Source organism: Amblyomma mixtum, chromosome 3 (genome assembly GCF_055824585.1).
Source record: "Amblyomma mixtum isolate Tamu chromosome 3, ASM5582458v1, whole genome shotgun sequence".
Classification (NCBI taxonomy): Eukaryota; Metazoa; Arthropoda; class Arachnida; order Ixodida; family Ixodidae; genus Amblyomma; species Amblyomma mixtum.
The window spans coordinates 209,505,150-209,530,023 of record NC_143014.1 but is presented as its reverse complement, the minus strand read 5'-3'; the positions used below and the strand labels follow the sequence as shown (position 1 = coordinate 209,530,023).

Here is a 24,874-nt window from a genome sequence, read left to right as displayed (position 1 = left end):
TGCTCTTCGCAAGGCGCGTGCACCGCCGTGTGAAAGAAGAAGAAGATCGGTTCCGGCCTTCTCTGGGTGCTCTTGGTTTGTTCTCCGGTGCCGTCCACGTCACCCCCCATTAAAGCCTTTCGGTTACGAGCCCCAACGGCTACGTAACAATATATACATGGGATTGCGTCACAAGAGTACAAGACAATCCACAAAACCGAAACAAGAACTGAAACAAGCATGGAAAATACAAACCACAATACAACATACTCCCTTCCTTGGGAAAAAAGATTCAGATATACATTGAAAATTGACACAAAACATGCAAGGATTTAGCACAAACAAGAAGAAACACACACTCTCTCCCTGTACACACAAAGAAATGTACGTGGAAGCACACCACAGTACACAGAAGGCAGAATCAATCGTTCTTTGTTCTCCTTCGAGCACAAATAATACACAGAAGACAGAATAAATTATTCTGTACATTCCTTTCAGGTGAAATACTGCTTCATCACTTGTAGCATCCCTTTCTGAACTTCATTGCTCGCTGTCTGAAGCTCGATGAGCTGCCTTCGTAGCTCGCTGCTTTCCTTCGCCACCTTGGCTGCGCGTTCCTCGGCCTTCTCATGCACAGCCATGAGTTCACGAAGCAGTGAGCTGGAAGGCCGCTTTCTGCGAATGTTGGAATTGATTCTTCCACTCGGCCTTTGCTCCCTGCTTGCTTGCTCGCTGCCTGCCTTACTCTCAGTAGCCTCTTCCGGGGCGCAGGGAATTGGAGATGGCGTGGATGTAAGGAGCGAATTTGGCTGGCTGAAGTCAAGGTATACAACCTCGTCTCCATTTTCTTGTGGTTCGTCTTGCATCTGTGAATGGAGCAAAAAAAGATAGAAAATGGCACAGATATGTCAGCCACTGAACTACATATGATGGCTAGTAGGCAAGTAAAGCCTCGATCACAGACTAAAAAAACACGGGGATCGAAGAAATCGCAGGAGGATACAAGAACTTCCTACTCATTTGTGGAAACAAACTCTGCCTTACGGCCAACAATTTTTGCAATGCCTCTTGTCCTTCTGTAGAACACCTCTATTAATATTTGAATGTGAGCAAATTCTTGTGCTGGAATACCATGTCAGTTTTACAGTGAACACAACACGGCTGCCGCATGTTATGCAAAAATGAATTGTCATGACCCAAATTACTTCATTGTGACCTGCTGCTACATATGCTTCTCATGTGTCGGTAGTGCGCTGTCCCATCCCCGCAATGAATTTCTTGTACTTCAACTGTTATCCTCAAAGAGCATATAGGAAGCCTCACTGAAAGGGTCTGGGCCGTCACATTTCGAGGTGCATTGCACATTGTGCCTATAGGCTATGTTCTCTATTCTGGGTGATGATTTTCAAGCACAGAAACCGTTTTGTAAGGAGGTATTCAAAACACTTTACAGAACTATGCTCAAGGTCCTCCTTATCACCTGTTGATTTGTCACTTTGGTTTTCAATGTTTTTGTTGGGTTTTAGACAAGTACGATTTCTTCCATGTATTCTTGCTAATATATATTTTGCTGTTATGTTCATATGCTTATCTCTTTCGAGCGTGCTCATCTCTTTAATAAAAACACATCAAGTTCTGAGTGACGTAGGTCTTCGCATTGTTTGTGTCGTTTGCTTTTGGTGTCATGTAGTGCTCCGATGCAAACTATATGGACATCAATTAGCCCTTCTTGTATCCTTGTAAGCCCCGATACCGTACAACACATATGGAAAAACAAAGGGATGCTTGCATACATGATATTGCTTTCGACTCTGTTTATTCCTTTTTCCATGCTATTTCGTAAAGACTATGTAGTAGTTTCTAAAAGGCCTTTGCACATTGGAATGGAAAGCAGGCACAGAGCATTCACTGCACTTCTATCAGGCTACCCTGTGCTAGAGATAAAAACAAAAGATTACCTCCACGCTCTCCTGCACGAAATCACTGTCATTTACTAGCAGTGTGCCAAGAAAGGAGTGGAGCTGCCAGTAAAATTGCTACTCCACTTCTTTAGATCCTGTTGCAGATCCAGATCGCCTCAGCTTCCTAGAAAGAAAGGCTGTTTTAGTCCACGAAACTGCATTACAAATACACACAACAAGGTATACAAATACTTTTAAGAGAGAAACATGGAGGTAAGGTGATGCTCGGGCTATTGAACCTTTAGCAAATGAAGCTGTACGGCTCCGGTAGCACCTGTGTTAGCACGTGTAAGTACATGAAGCACGTTAACTTCAGCTATCAGAAAGGTACGTTGTTGAGCACCTACTATAGGTGAGAATACTCGTACTTCTTGATGTCACCTGCTATAGGTGACATCAAGAAGGAAACGCGCGTGCTGCTGGAGCAAGTCATTTGTGCCAGTGCAGAAGTCGGTCCTTTGCACGCTGTCAATGAAACGTTAAAATACACACGGTTTACTTCGATTTGGTTTATGGTGTTTCACGTCCTAAAGCACCCAGACTATGAGAGACGCAGTAGTGGACGGCTCCGGAAATTTCGATCACCTGCGGTTCTAACTTGCACTGACACCGCACAGTATATGGGTCTCTAGCATTTCGCCCCCATCAAAATGAGATCGCCGCGGCCGGGATCGAACCCGCGTGTTTGGCGTCAGCAGCTGAGTATCATTACCACTGAGCCATCGCGGCAGCTCAAAAATACACACGGTGCAAAGGAAATGTACGCGGTTAGTGCAGCCAAGCTTAGTTCAGGACGACACAGCATCACGTACAGCAAAGGACACGCAACTCGTGCTAATTTGTGTGTTCTGCCGAACGCGACCAGGTTGACATTTTTTATTTTTATTCATAATACCTTACAAGGTCCAGAAGGGTACTGAGTAAGGGGGGAGGGCAAATAACAACAAAATGTGCAAAAGAAACTAATTAATACAACATGAGATACCAAAGATTAAGTAAAAAGAAACTAACGTACAAGGCAAAGCTTAAAGGCGAAATTATACACAGGATACAAGTACTTATTGGTAGCATGAATGCCGGACATACGGCCAAAACAAAACGCAATGGCAACAAACGAACAAAAGTACACTGCGACAAAGAAAATCAAAGATAGGAGAAAAAACGATGTCATGTGAGATATTTACGTAGCTGATCCTGGAATGGTTGATGGTTGCCGATGCATGAGATACTGTCAGGAAGATCATTCCAAAGAGCGATGGCACGTGGTAGTGCAGATGAATTAAAAGCGAGAGTTCTTCCGTGAATGCGTTTTATGCTGTTCTGGTTATGTAGCCGGCGTGAAATGCGTGTAGGCGTTTCAAGAGGTAATGGAGATGGCCTTGAGCTGTAAAGATATTTCTTAAATAAGAACAAAAGCGCAATGGAACGCCGAATGTCTAAAGGCTCGAGGCCGATCTCAAGTTTTATCGCTGTTATGCTGTAGTGAGGGCAGTATTTGCGCGTAATAAAGCGAGCCGCCCTGTTCTGGATGGATTCTAACATGCTGATTAAGTATTTTTGATATGGAGACCATGTAGGTGATGCGAATTCTAGTTGCGGCCGTACGATTGTAAGATATGCCAGTTTTCTTACGCTGTTAGGGGAGGTTAGCAAATTCCCACGCAGGTGCCCTAGTGACTTGCAGGCTTTGGCACAGATGGCTTGAATGTGTGTGGCCCATGAAAGATTATGCGTCAGATGAATACCTAAATACTTGTACGATAATGCCCGAGACACTGTAGTGCTATCTATGATGTACGAAAAGGTGGAGCTTGTATGCCTGCGGCTGAAAGAAATAATCTTGTATTTGGTCGAGTTAAGTGTCATTTGACATTTAATACACCAGTCTGAGATGAGGTTCAGGTCACATTGGAGGGTGTGGTGATCATCCATGGAATGATCACTCGGACAAGCTAGGTATCACTAGGATAGCGGTTGCCGCGCGCCACGCACACACTAGTGTTTACACGCGAAACCAAAATGGCTTATAAACATCAATACTTGAGAAGAAAAACAAAATTTCTTGCTTACCGGTATTGCTTGTTTAGGTTTTCAAGCTTCTGCCGCACTTGCTTTGCCGAGTACGGTCATTCGCCAGCCGGCAAGCGCGCGTTCAACAACTACGCCATCGCGCAATATATGCGCGCATTGCGCGTGTATGAGCGCAGTGCGCTAAGGTTGTCCTCCCAGATTCGTATCAACGCCTCTGTAGTCGCAATAGGCCAGTTGACACGCTTCTGGGAGGACGCTTCGCTCGCCGTGGCACTACACTCGACCGACATGGAGGCAGCCATTTTGGCAGTTAGCAAGGCTTGACTGAGGTGGTCGACCTCAGTTTACAACAACCATGGTTAGCGACATAACTGCGGTTAGGCTCTCCGTCTAACAGCGCAGAACTGTGGTTAGTATTAACTGAGGCCAACTTAACCATGGTTAAGTCGGCTATGTAACTAGGGTATTAGTGGAGGCGTCCAGATTAATTTCGTCGTTGGGTTTCGTCTACGAGCTTTGTCTTGCCTGTTCCATTTGTGGTTTTCGCGTACGTTCAGTGGTGTGACGGCGCTGGAAGTTAATTCACGCATCGCGTACGTACGATAACAGGGTATGGCAATATAAGCTACGATACTCTGATCTCGCTTGATGAGAAGCCGAAATACGCTACTCATGCTCGGGCGCGTTTTGAAGTCGGTATCAAGAGCCCCGTACAGGCGTTTGAATACACCAACATCAAGAAATCTTCTGAAAGGAGTGACTGCCCTTCTCTTCTTGGTCCAGTTTCTGCCTATACTTTTGCTCTAGACCATTCTCTTTTACTTCCCTTCCGTGTCCTTCGAACTACTGAGGAAGGAGAGAGTGAAGATGCCCTAATGGAAGACTCCGGATTAAAGGAGTGTGCAGACTACACATTTTTGGCCGCGTGTTTTCTACTTCCTTCTTTATAATGATGCGTGAGACAAAAGCGCGCATAGATTACCCTGTGGTATTTGCTTACGGCAGGTGAATAACTTGAAATAAAATTTTTCCCATGCTGCCTCGCTATCTGTCAGTACACATCTAGAGGGGTACAGCCTGGAGGCTAACGAAAGGGCTTGCTATTATACCAGGGCCAGCGCAGCATGCCATGCAAAGGAAAATTATAAGCATATCGTTAAGGCACAGTAAGACAGAAGAGTGGGTCGGGGAACAAACCGGAGTTAATTACATGATATAGTCGATATCAAGAAGACAAAATGGGCTTGTTAAAGGTATGTAACGCAAATACACTATAAGCTGCGGTCTTTATGGCAAAAGAACTGATTCATAGAGAAAGGAAACGTATAGCAGGAGGTGGCAGAGAGTTCGATGGGCGGATGCGATTAGGAAGTTTGCGGGGATCAGGTGGCCACAAGACCGGGTCACTGGGAGGTCACTGAAAACAGAGGCGTGGTGGGGGGTACGTCCCGCTGCACCACCCAATTCTTGGACTATTTTCGTGGAAATAAACGGGGGTCAGCTCCGGGGGAACTCCATGACCTGCCTGCAGCTGGCCACCTTGGTGTGCCACGAACTTACGACCGCATACGGCGCTGTTTCTTTTGGCCTGGATTATACCGTACAGTACGGCATTACGTCACCAATTGCGACCTTTGTCAGCGCAGAAAGAAGCCTTCGGCACCACCTCCTGGTCTTCTGCATCCTATAGACGTGCCTGTGGAGCCGTTCCACCGTGTAGGGCTCGATCTCCTCGGACCATTCCCAACCTCGGATTCCGGAAATAGGTGGATCGCAGTAGCCACAGACTATGCCACTCGGTATGCGATCACCCGTGCGCTGCCTACGAGCTGCGCGACCGATGTCGCTGACTTTCTTTTGCACAGTCTTATTCTCCAACATGGTGCCCCTCGTCAATTACTCACAGACCGCGGACGCTATTTCCTGTCCAGGGTTGTCGACGACATCCTGCGTTCGTGTTCTACCAAGCATAAGATTGCCACAGCATACCACCCACAGACAAACGGGCTAACCGAGCGTTCGAATCGAGCATTAACAGACATGTTGTCTATGTACGTCTCCCCCGACCACAACGACTGGGATCTCGCCTTGCCCTATGTGACGTTCGCTTACAACACCTCCAGGCATGACACAACTGGTTACTCTCCGTTCTATCTCTTATACGGCAGACACGCCGTCCTGCCATTGGACACACTCGTGCCATCCGCTGACCGTCCCGTCACCGCCTTCGCCCGGGACGCCATTGCTCAAGCTGAAGACGCTCGCCAAATCGCCCGAACTCGGCTCCAAGTGTCCCAACAAGCGCAGAAGTCATTGTACGATAATCGCCATCTTCATGTCACCTACGAACCGGGGTCGCTCGTTCTTCTGTGGTCCCCTTCCCGTCGCGTCGGTCTCTCTGAAAAACTTTTGTCTCCCTACCATGGTCCTTAATCGCAAGTTCCGTAGACGCTGCTGCCACCGCGCGGCCGACGAGCGAAGCGGCCGAGTGGTGGTGGCTGCCGGCAGCGGGAGGCAGCTCGCGACTGTGTGTCCATTTTAACCACGCTGTTTGTGCGTCGCTTGGGTTGGACAGAAAGTCTGGAAGCAAGCGAATGTGCAGTGTGCCTCAGTGCACAAATAGAGCTGTTAGTAATCAGATTAGTGTGCACTCATTTCCTAGTGACGAACGATTGAAAAAGGAATGGGCTGTAAAACTCCGGATCGGAAAGCTGCAGCGTACAGTTCGTCGGCGACAATTTCTTCTGGAGCTGTACATGTAATATACTTCTTTTTGTTAATGTCTTCCGTCCAATGCGAATATGTCTGCTAGCGGGATTCGAATTTTTTTCCGAGTGGTGCACGTACGGTTTGTCACACACGACGTGCCGGCAAGCGTGCAATATTTATGTGCGGAAACGACCCAGCCGAGCTGCGTGTACATGCTACTGACAGCACATAACTATTTCTGCGTATTCCTTGAAACAAATGGTACAACACGCAATTCTGGCGGCAGCAGGCTCACTAGGGTGAAATTTTCCCGGCAGTTGCCTCCGATTAGCTCCTTATTCCTTCAGAGCAATTTATCGATTTGGTTTTCTTTCATGGCTTGTAATCGCCCTACACTTTATAGTACTCTAGTGGCAAGTTCGAAAGTGGTGATAGTTCGAGTTCGGGTGCTGTGTAGAGCGCCTGGCTTTTATTTGGGACTTGCAGTTGATCAGCTGCTCAGTGTGCCATGAGAATAATTCCTGTGTCACTTCTGTCAATTTTCTCGGCTATGAGGCAATTCGGAGTTCTCTCATGCATTTCGGCGCAAAAAAAAACCCCAAATAGTTACAGGAAAGTTTGTTCTAACTGCGCAGAAGACCCGGAGCGGCCCGCGTGAAAGTCCAGTCTCCAACCGGAAAGCCGCGCTACTATCCTGCTTCCAATTACGAGGTTCCCTAGTATTAAGGGGATTCAGGAGAAGCATAAGCAGTGAAAAACAAAACGGCTCATCATTTCGCCAGCAGCAGCCAGTCTGAAGTGAATACCACAGCGGACACTTTATCGCCTGCCGGCAAAATGCACGCTGCCAGTAATGCTCGCTATTTCTTTTCGTGCTATTTTTGGTAGTCGACAGTTTTTGATACCTTTTGTGTAACGTAACAGAATCAATTATGCGAGACTTTTTGACAAGTTGGAAACTACTGACACATCTGGATAGTATCACATTTGAACAATGTCTGCACCAAATGTCTTGAGCACTTCTTCACCTCCGATTAGGCACCTAATTCTTTTTTCGCGCTATCCTATATGTTCCAGTATATCCCCTAACGTTACGGCCTGCGAGAACGGCAGAGGCATTTTCCGCAGGCGCCTTTCCTCGAAGGCAAGACGTCGAAAATGCATGTACGCATCCGATCTCGACTAGCTTGACCACCACTAAGGCAGCCATATTGAATGGCTCGTCGCGCCACCTATAGGTCGCGGAACTTGCGAGTGTTGTGCGTCAGGTCACCGATGTCACGTATGAAGTTGCTCCTCATACACCTGCATCCTCTTCATGTACACCACCCACCGACATTGTTCACGTTATGCGCCTCAAGCCCTATATCCACGCCGCTCCTCTATCACCGGCCTAACGCCGGGACGGCGCTCATGCCGCCGGGGGTCATGCTACGACGAAGAGGAAGTGGAAGTCGAAGTGGCCTCCCGCGTGAAAGGGTCGCACGAAGAAGAAGAGGTTGTTGGTGCTTCCTGCTGCTCGCCGCTAGGAACTATTCACGTACCGCTTGTAAATAAATGTAAATAGTATTTCCCCGTAACACTATTGCTACGCGAAATTTCTCGCCTGGAGAGAAGAGGGGTGGCAACCCTTCCCCTTCAATTCATCTCTGAGAGAGGCCTTTGTCCTACATTGAACGTAGGCTGATAATGATGCGCTGTTACTAGGAAAACGAAATGAGCTTGGGCGGACATGTAACGCTGGGGACCGATAACTCTCAGTCAACTACAGGACAACAGAGGGGAATTCAAGAGAAAAGTACAAGCGCTAGTGGGCCACATGGAGTAAGGCGTGGAGTGCAAATTTAGGAATTTGCTTGGATAGGACGGTCGCAATCAGCGCAGAACGTGATCAATCGGAGATCAGTGGCAGAGGTCATAGTCCTGTGGTGGACGAAACCCGGTTGGTGATGGCGATGATGAGCATTAGTGTCTGTCTTGACGGGAAAAAAAAACTCAGTGGCGTTTCACTTCGAAATCATCTATGCATCTTCTGCCCATCGGTAAGGGAGCATTGGCTTGTTAACATACTGGCCCTTGACACTGCGTCCATTCGCGGCCTTGCGACCCAGGTGCATGGATTGCAGGCCCACGCGAAGTCTCTATGGCGAAAGGGAGGAAAGAGGCGTACGGTAAACGTATGGCTGTCACTTCTCCGCAGAGAGATGAAATTTTCGGGTTTTTCTGCAGGGGCAACAGTCTGAGAGACTTCCTTCGGGTTAAACATCGTCGGGTTAGTGTATCATGTCCGAATAGTCAGGCGTTCTCCTTGTTTGCGAAAGAACATGTTCTACAGGCGGGGGTGAGCGATAATTAAGGTACCTGTGGGCTCAAGAGTGAGCCATATTTACACAAGTGATCCGATAGACCTGGCAGCGGGCGCACTCGTGGGGGGCAGGGGGGGAGGCAGCTCAACCACTGCTCTCAGTTTTTCTTCGAAAAGCGTTATATGCATGGGAGTCTTCTTTTAGTTTCTTTAAAGCCCCGCACAAGTGCGAGAAGGAAACCGATAAAACATCCCCGTTGTATGATTTTGGGAATCATTGGTGCTGTACACACCTGAAAAGACTAGCACAAATTTAACCAACATGTGGACATGGAAATTTAGCTTTGCGTCCTAACCATTTCGGACCTTTGTTAACACGGTCAGTAGTAGGCAGAAAGGACTAAACTGGGCTGCATTAATTGAGTATGGTAGTTCAACATTAGAAAACTCGTCTTTGGAATGTTTCAACTTCTCTTTGAAGAAACACAATAAAATTTTCCACCTCGACAGTAAAGTTGTTTTACTTCCAGCGCGCGTAGTTTATTCAAAACACCCAAGCAAAGCTTCACTTTAAAAAAAAATGTATTTTTTTTTTCGTTAGGGAACACTTCACGTACATATCCAAGGAACAGCAGTGGAACTTTTCTCACTCGTTCGCCATGACATGAGTTTCTTCTGAACCAAATGAAAAGTTGATGGGTTTGTTGTTCTTTAGAATTAAATTTTCGACGTTTATTGTCCGATAATCTCTGCGCTTTCTTCCAATAAAAAATTATTTATACATAAAAAACCTTACAGAAAATGCAAGCTTTTTTTGGTTCAGCAGGTAGTTAGCAAAATGTGTGAAAAATCAGGGCGAAGGATCGGTTGGTTTTGGAGAAAATGTTCCTTAATTGTGCAAAAGTTGTGTTTTAAGAAACTCTACTTCGATGTTTGGTCCCGAAGTGGCAACCCTAAAATGAGCCGGCTGCAAAGTATTTAACGTCGTTTCCTTCCAGCTGTGTTATGAATGCTTTCTTCCCAGATCTCTCCATCTTCCACTTCTTGCTCTAAGCAGATGTCTGAAGATCTGTCCATGACATCTGTGCATTCTCCAAGCCGTTCAGCGCCACATCGTAAAACACTCTCGGCGTAATACATTGATTGGTGCTCACGCTGTTTTCGCAGTGCGTTTAGAAAGCATATAGCAGCTGGAGCTTGAGCCAACGCCAAAAGCTAGGATCCACGAGATGGCCGTCCAGTTCCTTACAAACACCGTCCGTACATGTGTTTAGTGTCAAAAACGCTCATGCACAGAAAAGAGACGCGCACACAAAATAGACAAGATCACAGTGGTCATGCAATGTCCTTGCAATCGGTTAGTATGCACAAGAAGAAAAATAACTAATGGTCCCCAATATCTACAAACGAAGCCCATAAATGTGTTCAGCGTCAAAATGCTCGTGCACACAAAAGAGGCACACACACACACACAACAAACAAGATCACAGTGGTCCTGCAAAGTTCTTGAAGTCGGTTTGTTAGAAAAACACACATTACAAACAAGACCACACGGGTCGTCCAATGTCCTTGCACTCGGTCAGTTATCAAATCACATCACTCAGTTTAAGGTACTGCGCTATGGAGCGCCAGCAGTCTACGTTAAGTGCATCAAACTGCGTGCTGCCATCGCCAGCCTCGCAAATAACCGTCGAACGCACAACACCGGCATAGATCATATAGTTGTCATCCAGGTAGCACCTGGCCTTCGTCACGTCCCTGGACACCTGGAGTGGGGATTTTCCAGACATCGACACTAGGTGTTCTCGCAGCGACGCGGTATCGCACAGTTCGTCGAAGGCGGATGCGATGTGGTCTTTTGAAGAGGGTGCTGGCCGGTCATCAATACTCATCACGAATTTTGCTGCCTTGTTCAGCACGCCCTGGTTCTCCTCTCTAGCGTCATCGATGGCCGCACAAGCCCACACTACGTCTTTCCAGGCACAGCATCTTACAGTAACCCTCGATAGAAAGACGTTACTGGTGATCATCTCTCGAAGCACGGCAAGGACCGTGTCGGACATGTTTCCAGCGCTCTCGATGCGCACTTCAACTAAGGTTCTCTTGAATTTTCCGACCAGGACAGAAAGCAACTGAGCCGACTTCAACGTCAGTCGAGAGGCTACCAACGTGAATTCTCTTAGGCGTGGGGTGCCTAGTAGGGCATTGATGATCTTGGCCATTAATGGGGCTATCTCCTCGTTCTCATTGTATGCTCTGCGCACATCTAAGTGGAAGCTTTTTAGGCAGCCACATGCCTTGAGTGCCGAACAGAGCGCATTGGCGAGATCTTCTTCTGTTGGGCCATCATTGCCAGGGGCAACGCCCTCGTAGTCAACGTGCAGGGAGTGCAGTGTATTCTTCAATGCCAAAGAGGCATACACAGAGCACAGGGCGTTGCCCACATGCCTGCCGTGGCGTATCTTCAACTTTGTAGTGCATCCGAGGGCCTGTTTCAGGTATTCTGACACCGACAATGGCTGATCTACAAACAGAGAAAAATGGGCGCGGCCAGGGCACTCTAGCGTGAGCAGCTCAAGAGTGGAATTTTTCTCTTGGAGGATTCGAGATGTGCAGCTGATCTGCGGCAGAACCAGGCTCTTCAGTGTGGTGTTGAAAGGAAGAGCCGCGCACAATATGGTGACAGCTGCTGCATCAAGGGAACACTTGTGCAGATTGAGGTGCAGCAAAGTGCAATTCGCTGATAATGCTTCAGCAATACGTGTAGCCCCCCTGCTATCAAAGCGGCAATTTAGAAGTGACAGTGTTTGAAGAGAGTGACGGCCAATCAAGAACTTCGCCAGTGCCTCTCCCACTGTCTCACTAATTGTTATCTTTTCCAGAGCCAGGTGGTGAAGTGGTAAAATTCCTTCTAACGCACCAAAGAGACTTGTCAAGCAGTTTAGACAATATCGCCGTCCACTTAAGTGCTCACAGCTCATATCTGCTTCACATAGACCCAGCAATGTGAGCTTCCGCAGGAACCTGCTGCTCCTGAAGGCCTCTGCCATGGCTTCACAAGCGGAAGACCCCCTGCTGTCTTGGAGGGCCAAGTCCTCGAGCCGTTCACATGCGATTAGGGCTAGGAGTAGGGTTATTGCAGAATCCCGAGACAGATCATTGCCAATGAGCTTGACGGCTAGGAGCGTCTGCCCGTTTCCCCTCAGGACATCGGCTACCATGGGCGCAAGGGCGTCGGTGACGTGAACGTTGGTGAGGTTAAGCTCACGCAGGTATTTGAGAGGGCCGAAGGCTTGGAAAAACCTGCTCTCAGGAAGATGTCTACAGCAGGCATGAAGCATGACGCTTTCCAAGTTGTTCACCGGTCCAACGATTACAGACGAGATGAAGGAGAGCCCGTCAATGTATGTTCGGTCGTAAATACGGACTTCCCGGATGCAGGGATGCTGTCTGGGAAGCCACGCGATGAGGAAGGCGCCGTCGTTTTCACTGCCGGGCGCCGAGTACGTCGCCAACTCGTCATCTCGGTCCTCATAAGAGCGCAGGCAGAGCTTGCCCGGTTCAAATTGTGTCATGGTAAGCCTTTTCGCCCGCAACGCCTTGTTCCACGAAGCCAAATTCCCAATAATCCAGCATTCTTTTAGCTCCCCCGCGGAGCAGCAACGTTCGAAGGGCAGGCCCCGTAGCACGTATTGGAGGCGCCAACGCCAATGGTAGTAGTTAGCGTCCATCCTAGTATCTTCGTTTCAGCTCTGCGGAAAAAATTCCGTCGACGCCGTTAATACCTAACTAAGCAGGTCTATTTCTACCGCAGCGTCTAACCTGTGGTTAGACGAAGCGTTGGTACTCAAGCTGGCACGCACCTTCTCAGACCGTTCCCGGAACAGGAGTCCTTGCTTTTTTCCCGGAACTTCGGGGGCGGCCGTCTCGATTCCACTGGTAGCACACTAAGTCATCATCCGTGGTGGGGTGCTCCGAGGACGCAGCAATTGGGGATCAGACGAGGGAACGAAGCCTAGCACTGTTTCCAACACGAGAGCGCACGAGAGCCTTCTTCTTCTTCATCCTCTTCACATGCCTGCCGTGGCGTATCTTCAACTTTGTAGCGCATCCGAGGGCCTGTTTCAGGTATTCGGACACGGACAAGGGCTGATCTACAAACAGAGAAAATTGGACGCGGCAAGGGCACTCTAGTGTGAGCAGCTCAAGAGTGGAATTTTTCTCTTGGAGGATTCGAGATGCGCTGCTGATCGGCGGCAGAACGACGGTCCTCACTGTGGTATTGAAAGGAAGTGCCGCGCAAAATGTGGTGACAGCTGTTGTTGTGGTTGTAGCCTTTGACAGGATGGCACATACAGACACTGGGGGATCGGCGAAGAATCGCCCAGTGTGGGTATCTGCATCAAGGGAACACTTGAGCCTCCATCGCCTTCGTCTTCTTCTTAGCAATCCAACTTCTTCGTCGCAAATTGCGTCACCTGTTGTCGATTCTGATCCCGGATGCCATGCATGGATCTCATGCGGGCCGCACCAGCAGAATTTAAAAATAGGTCTATTGAACTGAATGACACGCTCTTTGGAAGTGTTGCCTGTTGGGCGTATACGCAAACAGCTAAGAGGCAAACAGCTAAGGCGTGATTGCGCTTGACCTGGTTATCTACCTCCTGAGTATGAAAGTTTGGTTCCTCAGTGTATTTAGAGGTATCTACAGCTCACCATTAGTCATAACCATGTCGTTCCCTTGATTTTCGAGAAGGTGATTCTCGTAGGCGGTGCAACGCAAGAAATTCTAGCCCTCCAGAAGCGCCGCACACAAATCGCGGGTCTGAGTAGCGCACGCAGTCACTGCTGCACAAATCATCAGGCGGCGCGCTTGTCGCGTGCTCTTTTTCGCAGCGGTCGGATAGGCAGCGAACGACGCAAATGTCACGAACTTTGAAGCGAATTTCATTCGAGGGTCGGAACCGCGGACTCAATTGAATTCCGCGGTGCTCCACAACATTTTCTGAATGCAGTCGAAATCTTCGAGATTTACTCGGCATGCTGGACTTGAGCTGAGGGTGTCATGTTTCGTTTTGACAGCTTTAGTTCAAATCTTCAGCGATATATCTGAACCCTGACTGTAATGTGGCTCTGGATAACGAAATATTGTATCGTACTTTGTCCTCGTTTTTGTCGCGCTGCATTCATTAATCACGATCACAGAGCAACAAGCCCAAACAGCCACCTTGTGCAGTGTGTCAAGGACTATATGCGTGGTAGTCGGGCCTTGGCGATAGCAATGGTTGCAACTGTAGATGCGCTGCGATTTAGATTCAGGCATATGCGGAGAACCTGGCCTCGTAACGCCTGGATTGCACGCAAATTTGTCTTGCATGTGTTCGAAACCCCGGTTGTACTGTACCGCGAAATTCCCTAGAGGAGTGCTCTGTACAGCTTCATCACTGACTGAATCTACGATCCCCATGTTTTTCCGCCTAGAAACCTGAGTAGGTAAGGGATAGAGGTTAACTTTTTCTTTAATGTGCATGCGGGCTTCATGATAGATTGCGTCTATGATAACCCCTAAAAAGCGATGAGAGGTACACTAGGAAATTGTATGGCCGTCGATAGTTACCGTATATGCTTTCATAAATTTGCGTGTGAATGCTACAAACTCGCACTTCTGGGCTGGAACGCTCAGAGATTGCGCAAGGAGATAGGAAGAAGTTATGATGGCTGCCCGCACAAGTCTTTCTCGCACCAGGAAGCGTGTCGCAGAGAAGGCCCAAATGCAAATACCGTCGGCATACATATAGGTGTGCACGGTATTATGTACGCTGTCTGATAGTGCTGTAACTTAAGTGTCAGATTAAACAAAGTAGGGCTGAGAACACCACCCTGTGCCCACCCCGGTAGGTTACAGCACAAGAAATATCAAGTTTCAAAGTCGGTGCTTTCCAGCATACTGCGCAGCAAAATTCCATGGAACAGCCATGACGAACGAGTTATCATATACTGGCCAACTTACTTTCGATTGGAAATGGGGCATAGAAAAAACCAGTTTCTTTGGCATACTGAAGGAAAATCTAAATATTATCAGCATTGTGGTCCTTCTGCTCAGCCAGCTTACTGACTTTCGGAACGTTATAGGAGATTGATAAAAGGCAAATAATGTAAGTGATAACTAGATGCCCTATGTAAAGATGTTAAATGTGATATATCGAATGAGGATTACACCACTGTACCAGAACGGAAACAGTTTTGGACTACTTTACGGCCTTAGGCCGAGTCATTCGCAGTGACAGTAGCGACATGAGCTATCCCCTTTTATTGGGTAATAAAGTATACAGAAGCGATTCACGCGCCTGAAAAAGCTTTTCAGTCGAGGATGTTCGCGCTTCCTCTAGTGCACCTGCGTCTAACACACTGAAACTGAAATATTTCACGAGGTGCAGGATATATTTTCTCGACAGAATTTACCATCTAGGACTATGATAATCTTATAATACTAAATGCATAATAGACGAGAGAGTTAGTGCGTTAATTTTCGCTGCCGATGGGCGTAAAAGAACTCTACAATATTTTATTGCCTAGAATTGCCTGAGTCCACTCCGGATTGTACGTCAGTCTAAATTAACTGACAAGTTAATAGTACCTTTTCACTTCGAGGTGCTGATATTCGCACTCGAAACAGTCACATTCTTAAGACGCAAAATATTATTTCTACGATAAGCCAACTTAATTGACACCTCATGCAATCTGTTCGAACTTGTATTCTTGACAGCTACTCTCTTTAACGCTCAATATCCCGAAATAATAACTGGATGAGATATGGTCTTCATTAGGCATCTAACTCTACAGTAACGGTTGAGCATTTTTAGAATTTTTGAATTCCAGGACATTTCAACAGCTAATTGAAAAAAAAAGACCACCTAAGAGTACAATTTTTGCCCGACGGCATTCGAAAGAATCGATCAATTCGAAAAAAAAATTCAGCTTCAATTTCTTATTCCTTCTTGTACCATTAATGTCCTGAAATATTCCCCTTTTGGCATACATAACTCTTCGAGTGATTTGCGGTTTTCTGCAGCGAAATTTCAAGCGTCAAAGAATGTACTTGCGCTGGTTCCAACGGAAAAGTTTTCGTACCATTCCTGAAAATATTAAGGTTCCACAAAATATAATTTCTGGCCCGCATGTCGCCGAGTTTGTCACCCTGTCGCAACGGTGGCGAGATTGCTGAGTGAGAGCTGCGCATGTAAATCATGAGCAAGTGGTCCGCATAGCGTCTACTTCACTAATGTCCCATTTCTCTGTGCAGAGAAACCTCTTTGGTATTCTTCTTTGAATCCTTGATAAGCACTCATGTCTTAGGCACCCTCAATACCATGCATCAAAATCCCGTACAAACTATGGGTTCCAAAAACTAACTCACATAATTCCTCATACATTAAACACCTATCCATACTTAACAGAATTGTCACTACAAAATATGTCCGAGGTCAGATTTAGGAAAACTGTTCATGAATATTTTTGTTATAGCTAATTGTGGTGTGTTTTTACCTAATCAGTTTTTGTCTTTGTTATGTTTTGCTCTTAGTTTTGTTGTGCTTAGCTCTATGCATGACTGATCTCTGTTTCGTTGTCAATATATCCCCTGCTTTTCTAGTTTCTGTTACTTATGGAAATTTTGTACCATTGCCAAGTGCCACTTTGTTTTTTGTTTTTTTACATGGGGAGGGCAGGCCTCTGTCAGGCGCTACTAGGCGCCTTTAGCTTGCTCTCCCTTGTTTGCAGTCTCTGTACTGGCCAAACAAAACCAATAAATGAAATGAAAATGTCCTTGGGAGTCCGCCGGCACTGACTCGTAAAAGGCCGGCGTTGTCAATGTGCTATGCTTCTCCTTTTCATTTACATGAACGACAAGCGCTCAAGGATGATATTTGATCGCTAAAATATTTTAAACAATAAATCAATGAATATTAAAAAAGGCATATATTCGAATATCTCTTTCAGAAATGCTTAGGCGTCGTAAAGTAAAAAAAAAGAGCAGAATTTACGCTAAGCTGCGTAATTCGCTAAACTTAAGCACGGCGAACTGAGCGAAAGCTAATGCACAGCGATCCTGTTATCGACATTCCCTACCAACCACAGGAGAACTATATGTTGGGCTTATGTGTTCATGTTCGTAGAATGGTCTTTCGTAGCGCATCGAAACGACACAGAGTACAGAAATAGATATTTTCAACAAGCATACATTTTGCGCGTTTTGTTTAAATAAACAATTGTTGAAAGTGCAGAGTTGTCTCGTTGTCAGCCCTGCATCGTCTAGTTGCGCTTCGAAAAACCCTTGTGACATCGCAAGTCCGCCTTTCTGGGGCTGTAGGATATCACTTTTAATTGTGAGGCAACTGTGGAATATTTTAGGATAGTGATGCGAACATATACATGGGAATGAAGTAATCGTCTGACGCGTAGCGAAATCTTGCTTTCGAAGTTTTGTGTTCGCACCGAGTAGTGCAGAAAACCAATGCGCGGCACGTTTTTGACAACAAATAGCCGAGCGCTACTATTGTCGCGAGGGGGAGATCTGCTGATATATTTAGTGTTATGGTGCAATTTTACTATGTGCGAAAAATCGGTTCCTAAACAACTTCCCGTTAAAAAAATGTTCTTCACCAGAATTTCTGGGTATGATGGCATGTCACCACTACTTCATCCCTTCACCGCTTGAGGGTGTGCGGGGTGTATTGTGCCGAACCGACGCAACGGACACCGTAGTTAACGGTTCCAGGTTAGATCAGACCACCCGTGCTTTTAACGTGCGTTAACGTAGCACCGCCCTATGGCGTCTCTTGCATTTCGCCTCTATCGAAATGGTGCTGCTGTGGCCGGGACTCGATTCCGTGGGTTTTTGCTCAGCAGCGAAACGCCAAGGTAACTGAGCCACCGCGGCGGGTCCCATTGGCTCGTAAGCCACTTCGCGTCAACCGTTTGAAGGCTTGACACCACTGTGACGTAGGGTAAAGTGCGTGCACCACTGACACACACGGCGCTCATGCACTCTTCGAATCGCCTCTCCCCCTTACTAACTGCTGTCCTCGCATTGTGCTATAATCTTCATCACCATCTCGCTTTGGCTTTTTCGGCACGCGTCCTCTTACTATAGTCGCCGCGGTGGCGGGTGGAGCCAAAGCCTGTTGAGCGCTCGCCTACTGAGCCGGAGGTCGTGGGTTCATTCCCAGTCACGGCGGCCCCATTTCGAAGGAGTCGAAACGCAAAAGGCGCCCACATGTTGTGCGATGTCAGTGCGCGTTAAATATCCCCAAGTGGCCAAAATTATTCGAGAGCATTCCACAACTCCACCTATTTACTCTTCCTTCTTTCACTGCCTCCTTCATCCCATCCTTCATAGCGGGGTTGAGGTGTCTGCCGAGAGGTGAGACAATTACAACTTTTCTTCCCTCTCAGCCAGTTCTCATTTTTAATTTTTTTTTGTCTTGCCTTCGATCTGCGATGCCTGCCCCCTGTTAAAGGGCCACTGACCAGGGTCCGGACATTTTTGAAAAACAAGCCCACTGCATAGATGAGGCATCGAAGATAACCTCTGCAAAATACTAGAGCCATGCGCGCCCCGAAAAGCTGCGAAAATTCAAATCAAAGCCCGTTCGTTCTTTCCTTCCTTCAAAAACGGGCCCGGCCCACTACTCTGCTCCCCGCTGACGTCAAGGGGGGCTACTTTCGCTAAAGGCACTCCATTGGTGCATCGTTCTGACTGACGGGAGAAGGTTGGGCGTAGCCTTGGCGTCGCGTCGTCTGCACAAGGCTTTCCGCAGCGCCTTCTGTTCTGGCTCATGCCTACAAATCCGCATGAAGGAACAAAAAAAAAACTGCGGAGGGAGCGTGCGGCGACAGCCTTGAACCCTAGCCATAAAAAGTAAAAAAATAGTAAAACTGAGGGAGTTGGTTCGCCCCCCCCCCCCTCCCCCCCGCCGTGATCACGTCACGAGACGCTCTGCGTGCGCGCTCCCTTCTCAGTTTCTTTTTTTCTATGCGAGCCCCCCAAAACAAGGTTTTAATTAGTAGTGCAGCAGAGCCTTTCCCTCGCTCGCCCACTTGACTATAACAGTACCTTTTGCTGGGCTAGTTGGTGTGACATTGTGTTCAGAAAGGAAAAAACAGCGCTAAATTCTACATAGACCACAAAGAAAGACGGACAGGACGGGCGCTGACTCCAACTAAGTTTATTGAAAGCCACATGTAGCATATATATAGCCCGAAGAAGGTGAACGCATGCGCATTTCCCACATGGCATTTCCCACTTGACTGCTCCGCACACACACCGCTTATCTTTCGTGCATCTTGCGTACGCCTTGACTCCAATGAATGACATATGCTTTGGAGCGGAGAAAAGACACAGACACACAGAACACAAACACGCATGGAGAAAAGCAAACGGGCGGTTGCCGGGTCCGCGCTTCGCCGTGTGTTTCGAACACAACCGACTTCCGCCCCTCCGCTCGTGAAACGGTGGGGAGGCCTAAAAGAAAATGAAAAGGTGGCTCGTTAACTGGGAATGACAAACAGATGTATGAAAGGATGCGCTCGCTAACAAGTCTAGGTGGTCGAGCCGATCGCGCCTCTCGATCGTTCAGTGTGCGGAGAAAATGCAAAAACCAAGAAAAGAATTCTATTGAAGGCGGGGCCATGACGTCGCCCTGTGACGCACTCCACAGACACCACGCCTCCGGCTTACACCGGAGAAAGAAGGGGTGATTTTGCCTTGCCGAGCCTACTCGACGAGGAGCGGGAGAGAAGAATTTCGAGGAGGGAATGGAAGGAGAGGAGGCTCGCTCAACGAGAGGTAGAGAGTGTCTGCTGCGCTGGGGTGGGCACAGGCCCTTTAACACGGGCCTGGGAAGAATTAGTAGCAGACGTGAGTCATCGAGAAGCAAAAGGTGCGGCGAGGGCCGGCGACGGCGGCAGCAGCGGTGGAAGCAGCGGCGACGGCGACGGCGGCAAGTCTGTCCTCGGGACGCCGGACGGAGTGGTGCTACGCAAGGTCAAGCTGTTGATGTTAAATGATACACGGCTTTGTCGTCTACGGAGGTCTCGTGCTTCGGATGTCCGGCGGGGAGTACGAGGACGTTCGTTCACCTGCTGGAAGACTGCGGGAAATTCGTTTCCCACGAAGGCGACAGGCAGAAGACTTACCGAAGTGGTCAAAGTGACACATCAGTGTTTGATGACTCTGTTTTCCCCTTCCCATCGACCGAGCTGCGAGAGAGCGCAGCTCCACCCCCTGCCGTGGTTGGTACCACCAGTGTCCACATCTGCCCACCTGATTGGACATCGTTCTCCTAACTTTATTCCCCAGTCGGGGATCTGGGGAATACGAAGCCCATTTAACGAGATGTTTTGTAACCAGAACACTCCCATCTCGACTGTAAATATGTAAAATAAACCTTCTGTACAGTTCCTCCATATCGGAGTTGATACCGTCCTTCGGAACCGGGACCTGCGGTGCTGAACGAGTCACTCAACACTAGGGCCCCTCCGTCTCTAGCGCCTTCCGTGGCGGCGCGTAGTGCTTTGATCAGCAGCGCGAGCGAAACTGTGACTGCTCTGTGGAGCGATTCTCTGCGGAATGCCCCCCAGAAAGAGTTTTCGTTCTACAGTTGGTTATGAATAAAGACACCAGTAACTGTGTCACTCAGTGTGGACTCCAGAGCTGCGCCGTCAGGGAAGAGGTGAAGGGAAGAGTGAAAAAAGCAAGAAAACAAGTGGCGCGCCCGGTATAATTTGAACCATCGGCGGTTCTTGAACGGGAATCGACGTCGCACAAGACAAGGACGTCTTTTCCCCATCGAAACCAAGCCCTCGCAGCCGAATGACTCAACTACCTGATATGTTCCCTCACGTTGATTAAGAGAAGTTATGTTAAGGGGAGGGGGAAGAAGAGGCTTCCAGGAAAGGAAATGCGTGATAGCAGCGTCATTCTTGGTAGTCACCTGAGCAACTGAATGAGACTAGAAATGATACGTGGGTCCATGGCGTCGCCACTCACCATGCTCATGCATACCGAGACACTACGGGCGTGTAAAAAATTCCTCTAGCACATGACCGATGACTACCAGCCTTCTCCGCTATGGAAGGCGAGCCACTTGCAGTGGGCAACGAAACAATAAGACGTTAGATGAGGAGCAACCAGTCGCGCGAGAAGTACGAGGAGGATGCGCTATGTCTCGTACCAGCGTTCGTAGCACGGAATATTTTACCTTTCGCTTCTTCCGACGGGCCTCTCTTCGTCGATCGGCTTACAGCGATGCATGACGGAACGTGCTTTCATGCCGAAACCGGAGAATTTTGCCGTTGTTGGCAGGTATTTTCCGGCTTCTATCACGCCCGTTTTTTCTCGGCAGCCGCTGAAAGCACTGAGCAAACATGAATTCCCCAAATATTTCAAAGCTCTACAACAAAACTTCTCATCGATCGGGATGAAGTGGAACGGAGTTTCTTAGCAAATAAATGTGTTGTACCGTACTTTTAAGATACGTGCCCTGAACACGGGTTACAGCTTTATTTCGAGACCCCATTCTTCACACAGAACCCCAAATTCGGAAATCGGGCTTCTTGACGTGTTCTGAAATAGCGATAACTACCTCGCGTATTCCAATATCTCTTGGTACGGCACGCTGGAGAAGCAACCTCTGGGGAGACGCGCCGCGTGTTTGTATCGCTCTGGCAGCCGGAAGAACCCCTGTCCTGGCACCGCTCCCTCATGCATTCACCTTTGCGAATGTCAGCGCATTCAATAAGACGTTTTAGAAAAAGTTTCGTTTAATTCGATAAGAAGGCTTAAAATAGGCGATCATTTGCATCGAGAAACATGAGCGTTTACTTGAAACCAAAAGTAAAGCACTGCGATGAGTTCAAGCTTTTGCGCCCTATTGTAACCAACGTAAAACTACTACTAGTTGTGTTGTTCCCTTGGTCAATGCGCGAAGACTTACGGTAAGCGCTTTGAATTTGTACTAAATGCGTACATCGCGCAAGGATTTCAGTTAGAGTTATCCCAGTACCTCATTCAGCCAAAGTGCTTCATTCACAATCATTTACTTCTGTTTTATCGCGTCGCTTGCGTGGTTTAAAACTGCTTGCGAGGAAAGGTGCGAAGCAGTAACTGTCTTACTCTCGGTGGAGTCTCGTTCCCACTGTGAGTGCAGGGATGATGGCCAGAGTTGAAGAAGGAAGACAGGCGTCGTAGTGGAGGGCTCTAGATAATTTCGTCGTGGCGTTTCCTGTACGAGGTGGCGTCTCGCCTGTTCCATTTGTGGTTTTCTCGTATGTTCTGTGGTGTGGCTGTGCTGGAAGTTCAATTCACTCACCACGTACGTGCCATTAGACGACATGGTAATACAAGCTACGATACTCTGATCTCGCTTGATGAGAAGCGGAAATACACTGCTCGTGCTCGGGCACGTTTTGAAGTCGGCCTTGCTTGCCGGTGGAGTGCACGATGGGCCTAGAAAGCCCTGTGCACGACCAGAGCTGGATGCCTGATTCAGAGCGTTGGTGTGCATCACTGACTGCACCTTTCAATCCTTCCCGGCGCAGTCCAGAGCCCGCTAGCTTGAGGCACATTAGACAGTCTAATTCGCAGTCCAGCCTTATTCGCAGTTTTTACCACGTTGCTAGAAGCGGTGGCTACGCTGTATTTGATGACGCGGAAGGCGCATAACTAGTTCACTTTGCCGGTGGACCCCTCAACCGCGCGTTAGAGAAAAGCACGAACACTAGCTGGAAACAAGCTTTTAGTCGGCGTTCGTGTTTCTCTCTCACAGCGCGTTTGAGGTGTCCACCGGGGAAGTGAGCCAGCTATACGTATTTCCTTTCCCCAAATCCAGGGAGCGTCTAGACTGCGATTAAGGCTAGACTGCAAATCCCATGCGCGGTCTAAACACTCTCTTCGTTTTCAGGAAAGGCGCATTCCTGGCTAACTTTGTAGGTGGACACTTCAACCGCGTAGTGAGCAAATGCAAAAGCTGCCCTCGTAACATTGCGCGTAACGCGTTACGGCTGCCATTGTCCCCCCCAAGTCGCTTAAAACAAAGCTATTACAGCTTTCGCTGTAAAATTAAGACTGCCGAATGACATCCCTGCGTTAAATTCCAGCGCGAATAAGCGGACGGTTTAACCGAGAGAAGCATTTTACGGTGCGCGCTTAGAGTTGCAACAGTCTATATAGTATACACTTCGGCGATATTCGTTGCCTGCAAACACTGCTCATGTTAGTCGCTCACTATTAGCCGAGTGTAACAGGGTGAAAAATTATGTCCTATCCAAAGGCGATGTTCGCGTTTGATTCCCTCCTGATAGTACACGTCATACGCTACTTAGAGCCTGCGTAGGGTGTTCAAACCCACACGAGCTTGGGACCGTGGTTTTTCAAAGCGCCGCATTCCTGCACGCCGCAGACCCTCCTGCAAGTAGGCGCCGTGTAAAGAAGCCCTTTTGCAATATTTACGTGATTACTAACAGTGTCGTCCATGTGGTAAAACGAGCGGTTCTAGCAGGCGAGGTAAGAAAACGCAGGAAGTGTTTGTTCGGGCTTTCCTTGCAGGAAAAGAAACCGCGTGGCAAGTACACGGAAACTGAGACGCGTCTCTCATCATCAGCATTCATAGAACCGGATGCCCTCATTTTGCTTGTTTGCAGCCAGACTTCTCATCGGACAGTTAGAGCGATGCATGAAGGGACGCACGTTCGCCTCCAAGACCTGCCGTTCGCCGTCATCAGACTTTAGAATTCATGTTTTTATATTGCTTTTAGCGCTAAAGGCTACCGTCACAGCCGCGAAAGGCGGAAAGCAAGCCAGGATTCCGAAATGTTCTTTAATACTGCAGTACGAGCCTATCCATTGTAAAGACGTCAAGCTACAGTTATGAAGTTTCTTTGTGAACAAACGCGTTGTACCGTGCTATCAGATATGCACACTACTGTGGATATCGGAGCAGTTTTTCGAGAATTTTTCTTTCCACGGACGCCAATCTATAAGAAGTTGGCTTCCAGGACGCTCCACTACGGCTCCTCTTACTGTCTTCTTTCACTGTCTCTTTCATTCCTTCCCTTTTAGGGCGGCTCAGGTGTCCACCGAGAGTGACACAGTTGCTGCACCTTTCCTTCCTTCATAACCAACACACTTCATTTCTGGTTTGTCCTTTGTTCTAAAATAGTTATAATTAACTAGTCAGGTTGTGCAAGGACACTTCGCAAGGCACGAGGACGCACTGAAAGGACACTAGTAGCTGAGGTTTAATAATGTAGCTCTATTTGAACATCGCCTCAAGAAGCACGGCTTTTTCAAAGCTGGACTCCTGCGGTCCTCGGGTCTGCGAAAGTCGGGTCATGAAATCGGCTTCAAGAAAGCCAGTACGCTTCGCTGAAAAAAAAAAAAAAGTAATTGCAGGTCACAGAGGGTATGTGTAAGTGTATATATGAATTGCATTGCAGGAAAGGCGTAGAAAATTCTAAAACTGCTGCTTAAGGCTGCAGAGCATGCGACAGCAGGATCAAATGTCGCCCGCGGCGGCCGCGTTTTGATGGAGGCGAAATGCAAAAAACGCCCTTGGGCTTTGCGGTGTCTGTGCAAGTTGAAACAAAAAATGGCTGAGGCTTAGCTTAGGTTAAGCCTAGTCAGATGCGAAGCATATTGTCGCCGAGTTGCATATCGAGCACGCCGCTTGGCTAGACGTTCTTCACGCTCTTCATCAGTCTCTGTAGCACGCCGCAACTTTTGCTTCTCATTCCAACGAGCAGCCCTGTCTCCAGGAGGCATCTCTATCCCGTGTACGCCTAGCAGAGGCAGGCGCACCCCCTTGTATACCGCCGCTCCAGCATCACGTGT

The 24,874-nt window shown here is 48.0% G+C and overlaps 1 protein-coding gene and 1 pseudogene across 1 annotated transcript; both read right to left on the bottom strand.

The window, feature by feature from the left end:
- Positions 1–473: 473 nt before the first annotated feature.
- On the bottom strand, positions 474–4,273 carry LOC149353508 (uncharacterized; annotated as a pseudogene).
- A 6,298-nt stretch (positions 4,274–10,571) lies between these two features.
- LOC149353507 (uncharacterized) lies at positions 10,572–12,716 on the bottom strand. Its single transcript, XM_089575830.1, has one exon. The coding sequence runs from the start codon at positions 12,714–12,716 to the stop codon at positions 10,572–10,574; it is 2,145 nt and encodes a 714-aa protein (XP_089431956.1).
- Positions 12,717–24,874: the final 12,158 nt, after the last annotated feature.

Coding starts and splice junctions, on each gene's coding strand:
- LOC149353507 (XM_089575830.1), bottom strand. CDS start 12,716: ATGGACGCTAACTACTACCATTGGCGTTGGCGCCTCCAATACGTGCTA.